Genomic DNA, 20,324 nt, shown 5'->3' on the forward strand with positions numbered 1-20,324 from the left:
ATTTTCATATTTTCATAGATGATCAAGATTCCATCTCCCAGACACTGATGGCACTTCTTAGAAGCATCAGAGCACATAGCCATGTTGGTAACTGGAGAATCCAGACTGTTCCTATCTACACCACATCTCTTGTGTGTTCTCACAAATGAGGAAACTCTGGAAATTGCAGGATTTCATTTGTGCTGGTGGTATGTGAAATATTCGAGTGAGGTCGTCACCAGTGTTGCTGGACTGGCTCCTGTGCAGGTGGCACGTAAAAAGCACCATTTGGGCGTGGCCATTGCCAGTACCACCAAACTGGCCCTCATGCCGGTCGCACATAAAAGCACCCACTACAGTTTCGGAGTGGTTGGCGTTAGGAAGGGCATCCAGCTGTAGAAACTCTGCCAGATCAGATTGGAGTCTGGTGCAGCCATCTGGTTCGCCAGACCTCAGTCAAATCGTCCAACCCATGCTTGAATGGAAAGTGGACGTTAAATGATGATGATATGTGATAGTGTGACCACTGCGATGATAGGTTTACCATCTGTTTGTTTTAAGAAATTTGAGTTCTTGTTTATGGTGGAGTTGGATTCTAGTGAGAGAGAGGACTATATTGAATGACCAGCCTCATTCTCTTGTTTCTCACTTCCTGAATGAGAGTGGCAAAGCAGATTTTGATGACTGAAACTACACCAGGGATGCAATGGGATGACCAGGATAATGTATGTATCTCACAGCAATGTCCCAGAATATTGCATTTTTGTTCATTGAAACCTGATCACTGATAGTAGTTAGATTTCCTCTGCACAGTCTGCTGGTAATACAGTCTTCATAAGCATAGACTGACAAACTATTTACAAACATCACTAAGTTTGACTTGTTTGGCTATTTTCAAGTTGATTTAGCCAGCTTGCCAATACTACTTATTTCTTTACTACCCACAAGGGGCTAAACACAGAGGGGGACAAACAAGGACAGACAAACGGATTAAGTCGATTACATCGACCCCAGTGCGTAAGTGGTACTTAATTTATCGACCCCGAAAGGATGGAAGGCAAAGTCAACCTCGGCGGAATTTGAACTCAGAACATAACAGGAGACGAAACACGGCTATGCATTTTGCCGGCATGCTAATGTTTCTGCCAGCTCACCGCCAATACTGTTGCCTAAAAGGTAGTACACTGTTGTAGTTTGCGGAGGCACAGGAGAGAGCTGGGTATCATGACTAAGCCAGTAGCAGGTGAGATTAACTGACCTGAAGAGGACACGACGGGGGACCCTTATCAAAGGTGTTGTCTCTCTTTGACACGTCATACTTCCTATTCAGACAGTCTATCTAGGATGACATCATCCCATGTGATCTTTCTATTTTGTAACAGTGTGATACGAGAGAGATTTGGTTGATATTTCTTGGAGTTTGAGGGACCATGTCAAGGCTCTTATTGTTCTGCCCAATCACTGTTGTTGCTGTTGTCATTGCCATTATTATTGCTGTTATCATTGGTGTTGTCATTGTAGTTATCATCACTAGCTGCTGTTGTCTTTGGTGTTGGTGTTGTGATTGGATCTTTGCTAATTTATCATTGTTGTCACTATTATTATTGCAAATTTGTTAGGGTATCTAACCATCCTATTTATTGCATTGCTTTATCATTTTATGGAGCTTGTGGCTAATAAATAACCATTTTAACATTTCACCATATATACTGGCCTGGCTTAGTCACATCTGCAATAGCTAAGTTACCAGTATTCTGTACTTTTTATTTTTATTTTCAATGTTTCCTATTTATGATTCTATGTTGACACCAGATCTTTAATCACTCATCTGAATTACATTCCTCATTTTGCTACAGTCCTCAACAAATGTATATGATTTTCCAATGAAGTGTTTATACATAGTCATAGTAAATATAGAAGTATGAAATTGTGATATGGTTGTTATTAAACTACCTTATCATAGGTTATGAGTTCAAGTCCACTGCAGGTATTTTCATTATGGGTAAAACATAAACTGTTAGAGATTTTGTCTATGGTAGACTGACATCCTTGCCAGGCCGTTTTATATAAAACCAGAGATAAACAGTGGCCCTTAAATTCTCCTAAGGCATGAGTTTGTTTTTAGATAATACTACAATAACCCAGTAGTTTATATATATAATCATCATCCATCTGTTTTACATGCTGGCATGAGTTAGGTGATTTGACTGGAGTTGGCCAGCAAGAGAACTGTTCCGAGCTCCAATTGTCCGTTTTGGTATGGTCTCTAACACCAATCACTTTACAGTGTGTACTGGGTGCTTTTTATGTGGCCTTGGTATGTGTGCCTATTATATGGCACCGGCACGGGTGCTTTACATGTGGCACTTGCACAGGTGCTTTTTGCATGGCCCCAGCACCTGCAAGTTTGCAAGATAAGGACCTTTTGGCTGAAAGGGGGAGTAGGGAGCATAGCTGTCTTGTATGTATGTATGTATGTATGGATGGATGACCATGATTTTACTAACTTGATGTCTTCTCAAGCACAGCAGATCGTCAGAAGTCTCAGTCCCTTGCTAGCTCCTCAGTGAGGCCTAACATCTGAAGATCCTTTCTCACCACTTCATCCTACATCTTCCTGGGTTTACCCTTTCTACAGGTTCCCTCCACAATCAGAGATTGGCACTTTATGCGGCTGTCCTCATCTATATGTATCACATGAACATGCCAGCTCAGTTTTCTCTCTTGCATATTGTAACTGATGCCTCTTTTACCCAATTTTTCTCTTAAATCATTTACACTCTGTTGTACATGCTCACTGACATTACCCATCAAGCAATGCATGCTGGTTTCATTTCTTTCAAGTGCTCATATGTGCTCTATAGTCATAGCTCTTGTTTCACTGCCATGTAGTATAGCTGTACATACACTGGCATCATACAACCTACCTTTCACTCTGAGGAAGAGGCCCTTTGTTACCAACAAAAGTAGCAGCTCTCTGATCTTTGCCTGCCCAACCTATCCTTATTCCAGAAACTATCTTCTATTTCTAAGGATCTCTTTGGACAGTTGAGGGAGTCTATTTTCTGCACATTCCTAGTGTGTATTTTACCTGCACATCTGCCAGACACAAAGGCTACTCTCTCTGTTAACCTTCCTGTTATACTGCTGTACCTTTTACGAGTCCATAACTTGCACTGGGTACACTGTATGGAGTTTTGACCAAAACATTTCCTACATATCAAGCAGGGCCATCTCCCTGAAGGGATCACTGAGTTGTCTATTTTTCTACTTACTAGGACTTTGGTCTTTCTTAAATTAACTCTAAGATCCTTTGATTCCGGTCTTTGCTTTGACATCTGACATTTTTTCTCTAGTTCTAGTAGTGTGTGTGTGTGTATGTATGTACATGTGTGTGTGTGTGTGTGTGTGTGTGTGTGTATATATATATATATAATTATTGTGTACCCATCATTTATTACTATCAACACATTCTCTTGTCTTAATTTTTGTTTCCTTGATTTTGACTTCTGTTGAGATTTCTTTGGCATTTTTGTAGTCATTTCCCTTGTTAACTAAACATGACCTGTCCACTCCAGTCCACTTCATCCCTGCCCTGGGAAAAAAAATATTACACTCAAATTTGTTCAAGCTCTTGTCACTTCATAATATTTCAACCAAGCATTCAATAATATAAAACTGGTTTTCTCTCTGGAACTCCATAGATAAACATAATCTTGTCTTAGTTCTAGACTTCACTAACATTCAAAGACAATCTCAACCATATCAAATTAATCACATTCTAAGAACTCCTTGTAGATTGTGGTTTCAATTTCCTAGTCTGAATATATTAATGAAACCGTATTCAGATCTACCTTCCAACTTACTTCAACATAAAGAGCATAAAAGTAGTATTAGAAGAAACAATATTTATTCATTAAGCTGGTTTCCATAGTTTCCCTTAGAAAATGTTCCCAGTCACTACTATTGTATTGTTTTCATCCAATGCTGACTTGTACATGTTTGTTTTTTGAAAGCTGCTTTACCCCAGGGACGAGAACAGGACTATAAAGGTAGGATTCAGTACCCATTGTTTAAATGTATATATTTTTTTTTTGTGAAAATTTTCTTCACCAAAATAAGGAATTTGGCAGATCAATCAGTAAGCTATCGTTCATTAGTTGTTGTTAGGTTTTTTTTTAAATGAAGTCTTCACGAACATGCTTCCTCTCTAGTAAATTTAGTAATTTACCATCATCATCATTTTGATGTCCACTTTTCTATGCTTGCATGGGTCAGACATAGTTTGTTGAGGCAAGTTTTCTATGACTGGATGCTCTTCATGTCATTGACCCTCACCTGTTTCCAAGCAAGGTATTATTTCTCCATGGCCAGGTGTAGTTCACAGAAGACTGGCTTACAATGATTACATCATATCAAGTCACACACACACACACACACACACACACACACACACACACACACACATACATACACAATAGGCTTGTTTCAATTTCCATCTGCCAAATCCACTCACAAAGCTTTCATTGGCCAAGGGCTACAGCAGAAGACATTTGGTCCCACTGCCCATGGTACTGTGCAGTGGGACTGAACTCGAGATCACATGGTTGGGAAGCAAGCAAGCTTAATCCTGCAGCCACATCTGCACCTAATTGCATACTAATATAATATTTAATAGCTTTGTAAGTATTAGCATTTATGTTTGGTGTTAAAATATTTAATGCAAGGAATATGAAAGAGAAAAACTAACCAGAACTGAAAATGTGATCAGATATACAGATAGTTAAATGTTAACAGAGTGAATGAAAAGAGCAGGAAAAAAAAATGAACTGGGAATAAATGGGGGGGATGGCTGCATGGTTAAGAAGTTTGTTTCCCAACCACATGGTATCAGGTTCAGTCCCACTTGTTGGGAAAGTGTCTTCTTGTATATCCTTGAGCCAACCAAAGCCTTGTGATTGGATTTGGTTGATGGAAATTGAAAGACACTTGTTGTTTGTGTGAGTGTGTCTATAATGTCTCCTTGTATTGACATTGTGATAACTGTAAACAGATATCACCATCAAACAATCATAAAAACCATGTCTTTGTTTCCAATCTTCCATGGGAAACATTTCCCATCGTATGGAAATATTACCTTACTTGGAAACAAGCAAAGGTCAGTGACCGGAATATTATTTGGCCATGGAAAAATCTGCCTCAAACAATTCTAACTCATGCAAGCATGGAGAAGTGGACATTAAAACGACGATGATGATGATGATGATGGTGGTGTTCAAATTTTCACATGAGGTTATCTTTTTCGGACTAGATCAACAAAGCATAGCTTCGTCATATTCGCTGACAAAGTATTTGTTAGCACTGGAAAATAGAATTGTTTTATGATTCAATAATTTTATAGATTCTACCCAGTTGAAAAAGGATAGTTAAATTAGTGTTATTAGACCTAATGCAAAGTGCATTAAATAACTAATTTGAAATGAATTTACAATGAGATGCGTTATTACCCAGTGACTGTTTTCATTTTACTGCGCTTTAATAAGTAAACAAATGCATTCACACGCACACATTTCTAAATGGAAACTTAGATAATTTTACTTCTATTAGTCATGCATTAACTTTATTTATTTTATTTTTTTTTTTTTATTTGGGAAGGAATGGCTTCGGTCATGAGATCACACAAATGAAGGGGAGTGTGGGAGAAGTAGTATAGAGAATGTAGAGTTTGATGGGATATTTGGTGCAGAGTTTAGTGAGGAAAAACTAGAGTATAAGTAGCAAGAAACATTGTTGCAGATGCAACAGTTGGTTGGAGTAGAGTCGGAGTGGAGTGATCACGTTCTGAATGTCAAAATCCATTACAGTTGCAGTAAAAGCAGAAGAATGATTCCTCACAGCAATGTACTAAGAATAGAGAAATTTAAAGACTGATGAAATATTGTACTCTGAGAAATTACTGTAATATGTATTGTGTTTTATTGTATCTGACTTGAGTGGGTGAAATTCAAATTTTTCTGAGAATTACTATATTGTGCAAAGGAAACATTGTGTAGATAATGTGATAATTTATAGAGCTAAAAGTCTAATTAATAATATAGAAGGAAATAAAGTATAATCAATATATGTGTGGGTGCATGTGTGTGTGTGTATGTATGTGTATATATATATATATATATATATTTATGTATGTATGTACTGATTTGTGGGATCTGAGTGAGCACAATATGACATAACATAGTGGGAGTATGTATCTGTGTGGGGGGTGAGGATGGAGTGGTGTGTGCATGCATGTGTGTGCTTTCAACAATGAGTGGAATAAAAGAAGCTCTCGATTGAAAAACCTGTTAAGAGTTGGTTACAAGAACAACATCCAGCTGTAAAATGCTGCCTGTAATAAGTCTGTCCAACCCATGCTAGCATTAGAACACATGTGAAATGAAGGACTGCACATACACACATGCATGTGTGTGCATATACACCTACATGTGTGAGTGTGTGCAATATATATAGGCGCAGGAGTGGCTGTGTGGTAAGTAGCTTGCTAACCAACCACATGGTTCCGGGTTCACTGCGTGGCATCTTGGGCAAGTGTCTTCTGCTATAGCCCCGGGCCGACCAATGCCTTGTGAGTGGATTTGGTAGACGGAAACTGAAAGAAGCCTGTCGTATATATGTATATATATATATATGTGTATGTGTGTGTGTGTCTGTCTGTGTTTGTCCCCCTAGCATTGCTTGACAACCGATGCTGGTGTGTTTACGTCCCCGTCACTTAGCGGTTTGGCAAAAGAGACCGATAGAATAAGTACTGGGCTTACAAAGAATAAGTCTCGGGGTTGATTTGCTCGACTAAAAGGCGGTGCTCCAGCATGGCCACAGTCAAATGACTGAAACAAGTAAAAGAGTATAAAGAATAAATACTTATGTGTAATAATATGGCTATGTAGTTAAGAAGTTTGCTTCCCAACCACATGGTTTTGGGTTCAATCCCACTGCATGGCACCTTGGGCAAGTGTCTTTTACTATAGCCCTAGGCTGACCTAAGCTCTGTGAGTGGATATGGTACATGGAAACTAAAAGAAGCCTTGTGTGTGAGAGAGAGAGAGAGAAGGAGAAAATGTCGTTTATTTCCAATATTCTGTGCAAACACACCATGGCGTAATATTACTTTGTTTGGAAACAAGTGAGAGTGGTGAATTGAAGGGTGTCTGGCCCACAGAAAATTGGTCTCCTTAAACTCTCTTTTTCCAACGCATGCAAACACGAAAAGTGTGCATTAAGACAACGATGAAAATAATAAGATATATACTGTGAAAAGATTTGAGGAAAAAAAAAAAAATTTCATGTGGTGAATTGTGAAAATTATAAAAAGGAAAATACACAGAAATTAAATTTTATGTTGGACAAATATGTATGTGTGTGTGTGTGTGTTTTATGATACATGTATAGATATATTTTTTTTATCTCCCGCACGCACATATTTATATCTTTTATTTTCATTCTCTTTGCAAGCACTTAAGTAATTTTGAATGTCTCAACAATTTTAGAATGTCTGTAATGACAGTGGATAAAAGAAAGAAATGCAGCCATTAAGCAGAATAACGGACAAGTATTTCCTTATGGCACTGGTATCCTGCTGTTGTTTACCCATAACACAATAACACACAGCTATTGAAGTATGCTATGCCGTCTGGTAATGATAGCTACCACATACTTCAAGTTAGATCTGTAGAATTCAGCATAAAATGATGCTTAGTATCAAACATTTGGATAACTGATTTATTGTTGTGGTATCAGAATTTTATGCTGTATGCAGAGTTGCTAATAAAACTAGTATTTTTGCTGGATTTAACACTTGTTTCCATTGCATGGAACATCATCATCATTGTTTTAATGTCCACTTATTCATGCTTGCATAGGTCAGACAGAATTCACCGAGGGAGATTTTTTCTACAACCAGATGCCCTTCCCTTAGTCTATAAAACAGCAAAACAGCAGGGACATAGTTCCAGGCTCCCTTTTTGTTTACAAAAATCACACATTTCAAGACTTGTCAATCAGCACAGACATGCTTCCCTGGTTGACTCTGTATTCATACAACCCTGCCTGTTTTTGATGGTGGGGGCTGTTTTGCGTACTGAACAAGAAATTACATAGGCATGTGTGCAGGCATGTGACAGGCTTCTTCAGTTTCTGCCTATCAATTTCACCATAAAGTTATTGGTCAACCTGTGGCTAGAGTATAAAATGTTAGCTGACAATGTGCACAGAGAGGGATTGAACATCTGACTACATGGTTCTGAAGCAGGCTTCTTAACCACAAAACTATGGATGCCCCTAAATCCTCACAGCTAATTTCTATTTGAAGAATATATAAATGTTATCTATATAGGTGCAGGAGTGTGTGGTATGTAGCTTGCTTACCAACCACATGGTTCTGGGTTCATTCCCACTGCATGGCACCTTGGGCAAGTGTCTGCTACTATAGCCTCGGGCCGACCAAAGCCTTGTGAGTGGATTTGGGAGATGGAAACTGAAAGAAGCCCGTCGTATATATGTATATGTATGTTTGTGTGTGTATATGTTTGTGTGTCTGTGTTTGTCCCTCCAATGTCGCTTGACAACCGATGGTGGTGTGTTTACGTCCCCGTAACTTAGTGGTTCGGCATAAGAGACCGATAGAATAAGTACTAGGCTTCCAAAGAATAAGTCCGGGGGTCGAGTTGCTCAACTAAAGGCTGTGCTCCAGCATGGCCACAGTCAAATGACTGAAACAAGTAAAAGAGAGTATATCATGAGGCTGTTTTTCACTGATAATACTAAAGTTGCTTTTCTAAGCTGATAGGTTTAAGAGGCTGGAGTATTGAACCGCATGGTTTAAACCAGTTATATCCAGCCCAAATAGTCTACCTGTTTTATGGTCAAACTGGCCAGATCTGGCTTCTCACATCAACCCTACAATGTCATTCTAAAAATTAAGTTACCTCATCACAATCTATAACAGAAAATAATTCATGATTCTTTCAGAATAAAGCGAATAAATATTAACTTTTGACAGAATATTGTGAATGCTAAAGGATTAAGCTGCTTAATTCTGCTTGTGTTAGTTTGTCAGAGGGAACTAAACACCAGTTCCCTGCCTGTTTCTCTGTTGCTTAATTAGTGATAAGAAGAACAAACGATTACTACAAGAAATAAACCATTTCTCACATGTAAATAAAAAAAAAAGAAAAAAAAAACTTCTCCAAAAATTTTGATAGCTGTGAATTATAAGAAAAATTTTTGTTTGAAGACTTCCATTATAAGGAATTTACTCAAAACCTAAAGCAGTTAATAAGCTGTTCTCTAATGCCTTGTGGTAACAAGATTAGAATCAGTTTTCTGACTTTAAGTATTGTTTGTTGGAAAACTATACTCGAGGTATTTTACTCTAAGGACAAAATTCTGTTCCACCTTATGAGATATTTACTTTTTTCCTTATTGATAATATTGTATATTTTCAAGTTTTATCGTTTTAACATCCGCTTTACTATACTTGCATGGGTTGGATGGAGTTTATTGAAGCAGACTTACCATGGCCAGGTGTCCTTCCTACTGCCAACCCATACCTGTTTCCAAGCAAAGGTGATATTTCCCCACGACCAGACATGCTTTCACAGAGGATTGGAAATAAACTGCATCTGCTTACAACAGTCATGTGATGTCAAGACACAAATGAAGACACACATATATTCATGCACACATGTACACACACACACACATTCGACAGGCTTCTTTCAGTTCCCATTTACCAAATCTGCTCACTAAGCTATTGTTGACCCAGAGTTATGGAAGAAAACACTTGCCAAGATGCCATGCAGTGGGACTGAACCCAAAACCTTGTGGTTGGGAAGCAGACTTCTTAACCACACAGCTATGCTTGCACTTTAGATATTTGTAAATGAATTAATTTTACTGAGTTCCACAGTTAGTCACCCCCCCCCCCCCGTCGATATTTTCTATGCAATGTTATATAATTTTTGTGTGTAATGTTATGGAAGAACTTTCTTGATGCAGACAGACAAAAGCATGTTTAACACAGAAAAATATATAATTTAACATCTCACAGTAATGATCATATTGGTTAATTGCTATACTTTATTATTGTTTATCATTGACAAACCAATAAAAGAATCTCTACAAATAATCATTCAGTCTGCTAGAGATAACAGCCAAATCTTCCAAATTATAAACTACTATGTTTGAAAAGGAAGGATACATTGGGTAATGCTGATACAGATTTGCTGTCAGAAAAAAGTAAAAAAAAAAAGAAAAACAATAAAAAATCAAAACAGGCTGGTTACAGCTGAAGGATTTTAGGCCATTGGTCTATTTTATCATATGTGATCTTGGGCTAAACATAATTTTTGATGTTGGTTTTGTTGAGATGTTAAAACTCAAAAAAAAAAAAAAAAAAACAGGAAAGAAAAAAAATGAAGCTAGGTGCAAGCATGGATGTGTGGTTAAGAAGCTTGCATTGCACTCACATAGTTTTAGGTTCAGTACCACTGCATGGCACCTTGGACAAGTTTCTTCTGCTATAACCCTGGACTGACCAATACCTTGTGAGCTAATTTGCTAGACAAAAACTGTGTGAAAGTCCATCATAGTGTGTGTGAATTCTCTCTCTCACACACACACACTTGACAACCAGTGTTAGTTTGTTTATATTCCTGTAACTTAGCAGTTTGGCAAAAGAGACTGATAGAATAATTACCCCTCTTCAAAATAAGTAGTGGAGTTGATTTTTTTCAACTAAATGCTTTTCAAGGTGCTGCCCCAGCAAGGCCTCAGTCCAGTGACTGAAATAAAGTAAAAGAGACGCAATAAAAAGAAACTTCTTTTAAGATGAGTTAGGGATTATTAATTAAAAAAAACTTAATCTTTTAAGACAATTCTGTTTTTATTGGTGTGAATGAGATTAGGTTTTGAAAATCTGAGAACAATCAACTAAGGAAAATTCCAGAGACAAATGGATTAAAATCTATTATTGAATAAAATATTTTAATCCTTTAACATTGATTATATGACAGCTCTATCACATGTGGTTTGTAGTTTTGTAACGAATTCTGAGAGAGAAGATAAACTGTATGAAATGGGTTGAACTTTCTAGCATAGATTTCATTAATGCTTTTCCGAAAAGGAAGAAGCAAAACCCACAAACTGAAAACAGCCCTTCTCTTAGAGGTGAATGTGATAATTTAATAACTGTTATAAATTTGAGATAATAACGATTGTTTGTATTAATTTTATTTAATTTCTGAAGTGAAATTTCATCAGTATTCAACATCCATTTTCCCATGCTCATATGGGTCAGACAATTTATTGAAGCAGATTTTCTATAGCTGGATGCCCTTCCTGTCGCCAAACCTTACCGGTTTCAAAGTAAGGTAACATTTCCTCCATGACCAGAAGACATGTCTCTGAAGACTTGAAACAAAGGACATTTGCTTGCGTGATGGTGACAATCACGACTATCACATGATGTCAAGACAAGGACACACAATAGTGCTTGTACACACACATACACACGCGCACACATATACACTTTTTTCAGTTTATTTCTTTATTGCCCACAAGGGGCTAAACATAGAGGGGACGAACAAGGACAGACAAAGGGATTAAGTCGATTACATTGACCCCAGTGCGTAACTGGTACTTAATTTATCGACCCCGAAAGGATGAAAGGCAAAGTCAACCTCGGCGGAATTTGAACTCGGAACCTAACAGCAGATGAAATACCTCAAAGCATATCGCCTGGCATGCTAATGTTTCTACCAGTTCGCCGCCTATACTTTTTTCAGTTTCTGTTTATTGAATTCGTTCACGGGGCTTTGGTTGGCCTCAGGCTATAGTAAATGCCTTACTAAGGTGCCGTGCAATGGAAATGAACTCAAAACCTTGTGGTTGGGAGGAAACTCCTTACCACACATCCACACCTGTAAAATAAATAGAAGTAAATTACTAGAGAGAATTTAGTGAATCATATCTTTCTTTTAATAGAATTGTTTTTGTGTCTGGTCAAAATGACTTAATGTATTGTAAGTGTGGAAAAGCATGGTTGACTAGAGTTAAGCCCTTAGGAAATATGTGTGTATGTGTGTGTATTTGATCCAAGTTCAATTTCTAGTTATAGCCATTTCATTTTTCTTATATCACTGGTGCTTTTGAGAATTTTGCATAATCTCATTTTCTCTCCCCTATGCATCTGAGGTCTTAGAATACTTAAGAAATCAATATTTGTTTTCAATCTCAGTGATTGCATTCATAAACTGGAATGGTTGTTCCAGACTATTGCAACACGGCTACAGAAAGAGATTAAGAGAAGACTAAGTAAGATTAGTAGAAACTTGGTCACAGAGCTCAGCATGATGGTTTGACTGGCATTGGGATCTAGTTTATAGTTCTGAAATAAAAGGCAAAAGCCAATGGGTAAAGGGTTACGAAAGAGCTACATTTTATTTTATTTCATTTTCGATACAATTAAATCTGGAGTCTTTTAATCTCTATTAATGAAGCCAAAATTATCTTTTATATATTCTATTTTGTAATAATTTTATATATTTGTTTTCCACACTTGAATGAATTTGATGATTCTGTGATGAATTATATAAATGTGTTTTACAGTTGAATGCCTTCCCTAATGCTAACCACCCAGCCATGAAGTGGGAACAGTTACTATTTTCAGCTGTGTAGACTGGAGTCAAGCAAATCTTCTTGCTTAAGAGTTTATTGTATTGTTTGTAGGGATTGAACCTAAAATCAATAGACTAGCATAGTAACAGCTATTATACTTCCATAATATCATTAAAAAAAATATAAATAATAAGTAAAAGCAAAACTCTGGGTTTAGTCCAACAGTGTGGCACCTTGGACGAATGTTTTCTACTGTAGCCCCTGGCCAACCAAAGCCATGTGAGTGGATTTGGTAGACAAACTGAAACATTACACAGAAACTCTCCCCTCTCTCTCTCTCTCTCTCTCCCCCTCTTATACACACATGTGCATGTGTGTTTGTATTTTTGCTCACTTCTATCAAAGTTGCAACCTATGAGTGGTGATGTTAGTTTTCCTGTCAGCAAATCGTCCACTCACTTTGTACCTTTTGAAAGTGTGTGGAATAAGAGACCTCTTACTTGAAAAACGGGTAAAGGTTAATGCCAGGAATGGTATCTGACCGTAAAACAATGCCTCAATAGCATATCATCTGATCCTTGCTACTATGGGGGAAAAAAATGGACATAAAATGAACAGATGAAAATTTATTCAAACATTTGTCAGTTAAAAATTTTTCTTTTTTTAATGTTAATGCTTCATTAGTTGATTGTTATTGCTTAATTATATCATCAGAAGTGATATTGATGGTGATGATAATGATGTTGATAAACATGTCTGTTAGTTTTGTAATTAAATAATAAATCGATGAATCACCAGTATGTACTATAAAACGAATCTAGTTCTACTACTTTTCGCTTTGATATATATTCATACTTTATTGTATATTGACTATATTGTTAAATAAATGGTGTTTTAGATTTACTTATCTATCCTTGCTCTCTACAACTTCCTCACAAAACATCAACCTGATTCATAAAACACAAATATTAATCCCCCTCCCCTACCATAAGTAGATTTCATCCTGTTTCCGTAGTGATTTCTATTCCATGATTTTACACTCTTCATCGTCATCTTAACATCTACTTTTTTGTTCTTGCATGGGTTAGATGGAATTTGTCGCATGGGATTTTTTTTATGGCTGGATGCCCTTCCTGTCACCAAGCCTCACTTGTTGTCGAGTAAAGTGGTATTTCCCCCATGAAAGATGTTTTTGGAAGATTGCAAAAGGACACCACTTACATGATGGTGGAACTCATTTACAACTATTGTGTGAAGTTGAAGCAAGGACACACACACACACACACACACTTCATGTGCTTATTTTAGTTTTTGTTTTCCAAATCCACTCACAAGGCTTTAGTTGGCTTGGGGCCTTAGAGGACACTTTCCCAAGGTGCCATGCTGTGGGACTGAACTCAAAACCATGTGATTGGGAAGCAAATTTCTAGCCACACTATCATACCTGCACCTCTTCTATGTTGAAATTTGCTTGGCTGCAATCAATAAATTAAATGTAGAAATTATGCCATAATCTGAGATAATTGCAAACAATCTCAAAATGGTAAAAAATTAATTCCAAGTGCACAACAATGTTTATGAATGCTGCAATTCCATGTTACCAAATTATTTTCTATGTTTGGTTTCCCATGACCTTCTGAATCCACTTTGACCATTGATGACCCTGTGACATCAAATAATGTCATTCTTATGTCACCAATATCAATTTAGGTGAATTAGTCAAATTGTATAGTTTCAACAACTTGACCAAGAATTCTAAAAATCCTCAAAGACAAGGAATATTCCAGATCACTTTATTTTTTTTACCACCACATCTTGCTTTTGTTTTTTTTTAACCCTTTAGCATTTAAACCGGCCATTTCTGGCCCAAATATTCTACCTATGTTATGCCTTTATGCTTAAACTGATTAGATATAACCTCTAATATCTATCTTACTAAGTCATTCTGAAAATGAGCAACCACATCATCAAAGTCTTAAAGCTACTTAATAATGCATGGTCGATTCAAAACCATGTGAATAAATAAACATTACATTTGACACAGTAATCTGAATGCTAAAGGGTGAAAACATAAAGTACCTAAGCATACAAAATTTAATCTAAATAAATTTGTGCTTTTTAGGTCCACACACTTTGTATTCATAGTATATTAATGATTTGGCAGCAGAGCTGATTTAAAGCAAAATCAGTTACACTTCTAACTAGTATGGAAACTACATTGGCCACATGCAGATGAGTGAATCAACAAGGGTGGCTTTGCATGGTTATTTAACATGCTAGATATAATAGCCAAATTTGTTTCAAATTACACCTCATTGTCTTTACTTAATGTAATTCTAAATACCTATAATGGGAGCTTAAGGTTGCAGAGCAAACATCTTAACCATTTGGTCATAATACTGCACTTACCCTAGGTACCATACAATAGGAATCCACAGATTACAAAGCAAATTTTTTATCCCCTATAGCTGTGTGGTTAAGAAGCTCCCCTTGCAGCCATGTAGTTTCGCTTTCAGTTACACTGTACAGCACTTAGAGTAAGTGTCTTCTGCTATAGCCCTAGGCCAACCAATGCTTTGCAAGTGAATTTGGTAGATGGAAACTGTGTGGAAGACCTTTGTGTGTGTCTTTGTATTTGTGTTTGCGCCCCACCTACATTACTTGATAGATCGGTGTTGATTTGTTTGTCTGCCATAACCTAGTGGCTCTCAGCAAAGCTAACCAGTGGTGCCCCAGTATAGCCACAGTCCAATGATTGAAACAAGTAAACGATAAAAAAATAAAAGATACCTCTTAGAGAGTGGAATATCACTACTGGAATGCCATTGATCACATGCTAACTCAATCAAGGTTAATGTAAAATTAAACTCTGACTTCAGATTAACAGTAAGAAGCACTATGGAAAGATCTCTTTGGAAAATTACTAAAGCTTTTAATCTCAGTTTTATGTTTTGATTAAATCAAAATATCTTTTTATTGCCAGTTAATGAGGTTTGGTTAAAAAAATATCAAATTCGATTTATCATAGTGTAAAGTCATTACAGAAATATAATTTGACCTGCGTCAGAGTCATGGAGTAGTTTTTTTTTTTTTTTTTTTTGCTTATCCTTATCCAACACAAAGCTTGCAGTTTTGTTATAGCTTTTTTTCCTTCATTATCAAATGCATTGTCATGATGCTAAGACCTTTAATTATTAACTAAATATTGTCTTTATATTAGTTATCTTTAGATATAAATTCTTTGATAATATTTTTACTGGCTTGCAGAAGATAGCTGCTTTGGAGAGTTAAAACATGAAAAATTCTAAAAAAAAAATTTGGAGAGTTTGTTGTCATTTGGAGCATACAGATCTCACCATATCTTTTAAAAAAAATAAAAGAAAGAATGCAAGATAGTGTAGTCCCAGCTACTACCTTTACTAGCAACTAAAGAATTTTCTTTCCAGGTGAAAGACAGATTGTGTGATGTTTCATGGTAATGAAAGAAATGTATTGTGCATGCATTGTTAGGTGTGTAATGTTTGTGTGTATAAAAGGCAGCACAAATAAACTGGGGGAGAAAAATAAAAACTAGGTATAAGAGAAATCAGATGTAGTATGATAGAGAAAAGACAGTTGAGTATCAAGCAATTGGTTTGTAAGAAACTTCAGGAAGACATAGCTAGAAGTGGTGAATAAGGTAGCGCGCCGGGCAGAATGCTTAGCGGTATTTCGTCTGCCACTACGTTCTGAGTACAAATTCCACCGAGGTCAACTTTGCCTTTCATCCTTTCGGGGTCGATAAATTAAGTACCAGTTATGCACTGGGGTCGATGTAATCGACTTAATCCCTTTGTCTGTCCTTGTTTGTCCCTTTTGTGTTTAGCCCCTTGTGGATAGTAAAGAAATAGGTATTTTGTCTGCCATTACGTTCTGAGTTCAAATTCCACCGAGGTCGACTTTGCCTTTCATCCTTTTGGGATCAATAAATTAAGTACCAGTTATGCACTGGGGTCGATGTAATCGACTTAATTCCTTTGTCTGTTCTTGTTTGTTTCCTTTATTGTGGCCAATAAAGAAATAAGAAATGGTGAATGTTCATCTCCAGAAGTTGAACCTCATAAAGGAGGTAAAAGACTGCAATATGTGACAAGTTTGTGCTGGAAAAAAAACCTTGTCTGACTCATAAAGGCACAGAAAACCAGGTGCAAAATTGGTGTACATGCTGAATTACTCATGAACATCAATGAGGGGATGTAAACAAACCCGCACTGTTGTCGTGTAGTGTAGGAAGAGGAAAACAGAGGTACACATGTTTATATACATACACATACAGAAACCTTCTTGTTTTCCATTGAGGGCTTATATGCCCCAATAATTGACTATTTTCTGTCGTCAGTACATGGTGATTGCTTATAAGCTCTCAGCTTATGGAATATTATTTACAGAATTGTCACTCACCACTGCTTCTCAGATCACTGTAGAAAATTCGCATGCTTGTTTGTTTAAAAAACAGCACTGTGAAATTATATAGTTCATAAATATAATAAGAAGCAAGTAGTTACATTAGTGTAATGGCAGCACACTTATTGCAAATATATAGAGGTGTGGGTTCAAGTCCCCTGCATATGGAAAACCCACTTGTTTCCGCTAAGGGCTTATATGCCCCAATATTGGACTATTGTCTTTCATCAATACATGGTGATCACTTACAAGCTTTAAAAATATTATTTACAGAATATATATATTATTGTGCCTGGGGAGAGTTATTCTCTTTTAGTGCCTTATTAATTTAACACAGTCACCGGTCTGATTTCCACTCATGAGTATGTTAAATTAATAAGGCACTAAATGAGAATGACTCTCCCCAGACACAATAAAATATGCTTCAACACACGAATTCACATAAAGAATCTTGCAAACCAAATACAAAAACGAAACACACACACAAATCAGCTTCTACACTTTTACCATTTACCAAATTCACTTACAAGGATCAGTTGGCTCAAGGCTTTGATAGAAGACACTTGCCCAAAGTGCCTCACAGTGGGACTGAACCCGAAACCACATGGTTGCAAAGTAAGTTGCTTAACCACACAGCTATGGCTGATCTCTAAATTAAATAAAAATGCTTCTCTTTTAGGTATTATCACAGTATTGCACCAGTGTGTAATATATATATGTGTGTGTGTATATATATATATATATAAAAAGACTCTTTTAATGAAAAATAAAATCACCACAATTCTTCCTACTACTAATGCGTATTTCTCTTCTAAAACTGTACAAAAGCAACTTGTTTGCCTCAGACTGCCTCAAACCAGTTCTTTGTGAGGGTTTCAATGAATCACTATTTTCAATGCAGCTCGCTTCTTTTTAGAACCATTGTCTTGGTGGATCCACATAACAACCAACCATCTCTCATTCACTTCACATCACGGAGCTAGAACTAATCATTTGGCCCTTAAGTGCTCCTTGGGGGCAATCAGAAATGTTTAGAGTGTAATTAATCTAAGTGAAGATGTGTGGTGGTGGTGGTGGTGGTGTAATTAAAGTATGATTGAATGGTGGTGGTGCAATTATCTCTTACTTTTTCTCAATTTTTTAAAACTTGTTTCAGTCATTGGATTAAGGCCATGCTACGACTGCTTTTGTTGAACGAATTGATCCTGGTGTTTTTTTTCTTCTTTTTTTTGTTTTGTTTTTTCAGTCTGGTACTTATTCTGTCAGTCTTTTTTGCTGAACCAAAAAGTTTACAAAAGAATAAACAAACCAACACTGGTTGTCATGTGGTGGGTGGGCAGACACAAACACAAAGATATATATACACATGCATGCCTGTATGTGTGTTATATATATATAACTACATATAATATTTGTGAACAAGTGCGGGAGGCTTTGTAAGTTACGGAGAGAAAGCTTCTATGGGGTTAGATCATCATTTTTCAGTCATTTGTTTGTGTTTATAAATTGTCGCTTCAAATCAGAGAATAAAATATTATTATACAGTTATATATGTGTGTGTGTGTGTGTGATACCTGTGCCAGTGGCACGTAAAAAGCACCAACCGATCGTGGCCGCTGCCAGCCTCCCCTGGCACCTGTGCCAGTGGCATGTAAAAAGCACCCACTACACTCACGGAGTGGTTGGCGTTAGGAAGGGCATCCAGCTGTAGAAACACTGCCAGATCAAACTGGATCCTGGTGCAGCCTCCTGGCTTCCCAGACCCTGGTTGAACCGTCCAACCCGTGCTAGCATGGAAAACGGACGTTAAACAATGATGATAATGTGATGTGATAGACTTCTTTCAGTTTTCATCTAAATTCACTCTCAAGGCTTTGGTTGTTGGCCAGGACTATAGTAGAAGACACTTGCCTGCAGTGCCCTGCAGTGGGACTGAACCCGAATCCTTGTGGTTGGGAAGCAATTTTCTGACAATGCAGCCATGCCTGCACCTAATATAACATTCCTTTGCTGGGAATCGAACCCTGGGCTCTCTGGATGAAAACCAGGAATCCTAACCACTGGATTAATGGAAAGTGTTAAAATGTAGAGATAAGCAATAAAGGAATCCAGTAATTAGTAGTGGGATGTTGTTGTTTAATGAGAGGTGGTGGTCATCATGGGAAAGCAGATATGTTTATCCTTTTAATAACTAATACACCCAAGACGGCTTGTGTTAACTCTTTTGTTACCATATTTCTGTTGAGATGTTCTGTGTTTCTTTCAATTAATTTTAAATATAACAAAGAATTTAGTAAAATAACTTGGTTATCATTAAACTAGTGTTAGGAACAAATTGTGACCAAGGTTTGGTGGAAGATTTTAATTCAGAAGTTTAGAAAACAAGACATTTGTACTACAGGGCCAGAGGCAGTTTTAGCCGAGTTGGTATCAAAAGGGTTAAAGTGTTTTGATTTTGATCAAAATATAACAATATTAATGTTGAAGCTATCAATATATGAGTTGGCAAAAGATCCTGTACATGGTTACTTGACCTATTAGAAATAATAGTTACCGTCTTAAAGGAATGACTTATTAGATAGATTATGTAATCCTACATATATGTCTAAAAATAAATAAAAAAAGAAAATATGGGGCAATTACAGCTTGAAGGCTTTTAAAGAGAAGTCTCTTTGATCAGCATTGACATGAGTGGTGGGTGATGAAACAACAAATGAATAAAGTTAGATATTCTACTACAGCCTTCCAACATTTTGATTATATTTAAAATTAATAGAAACACACAGTCTGCTCTTTAGAGCTCTTCAGACTGATGGACGTATAAGGTTAAGCAAACTTAGTTCCTAATAACATCATTATTTTCCAAACTATTAATCTCGTCTTTAGCATCTACAGTTATTAAATAGTACCAACACTTGTACTAGTTTGTCATCTTCTACACTATATTTTGATCAGTTTGAACTTCAGTTATCAACAGGTGTCTTGTGATGTACATAATAACTGACTGGATTTAAATAAGGTATCGTTATTTCTGAGGTAGCAATAATAATGTTTTTTATTGATAAAACTGCTCTACATTTGCCATTGGTGTATTAGGATAAAACTTTACTAAACGTTTTTTTGAATTTGGTTTGCAAGATTCTTTATATGAGTTCGTGTGTTGAAGCATATTCTGTTGTGTCTTGGGAAAGTCATTTTCTTTTTGTGCCTTATAATGTAACACACTC

At 36.7% G+C, this 20,324-nt stretch overlaps 1 protein-coding gene across 6 annotated transcripts in view; it reads left to right on the forward strand.

Annotated features, from left to right (window-relative positions):
* The window catches only part of LOC115217422 (ras-related protein Rab-4B), a 147,307-nt gene that overhangs the window by 41,325 nt on the left and 85,658 nt on the right, over nucleotides 1–20,324 (forward strand). For 5 of the 6 annotated variants that reach the window (XM_036507124.1, XM_036507125.1, XM_036507123.1 and 2 more), the window contains exon 2: nucleotides 3,996–4,031. The exons of the other annotated variant lie outside the window; for it this stretch is intronic. In XM_036507124.1, coding sequence (XP_036363017.1) covers nucleotides 3,996–4,031 — 36 coding nt within the window. The remainder of the gene's footprint in view (nucleotides 1–3,995; nucleotides 4,032–20,324) is intronic. 6 annotated transcript variants of the gene reach the window in all.

Source organism: Octopus sinensis, linkage group LG11 (assembly GCF_006345805.1).
Source record: "Octopus sinensis linkage group LG11, ASM634580v1, whole genome shotgun sequence".
In the NCBI taxonomy this organism is placed as follows: domain Eukaryota; kingdom Metazoa; phylum Mollusca; class Cephalopoda; order Octopoda; family Octopodidae; genus Octopus; species Octopus sinensis.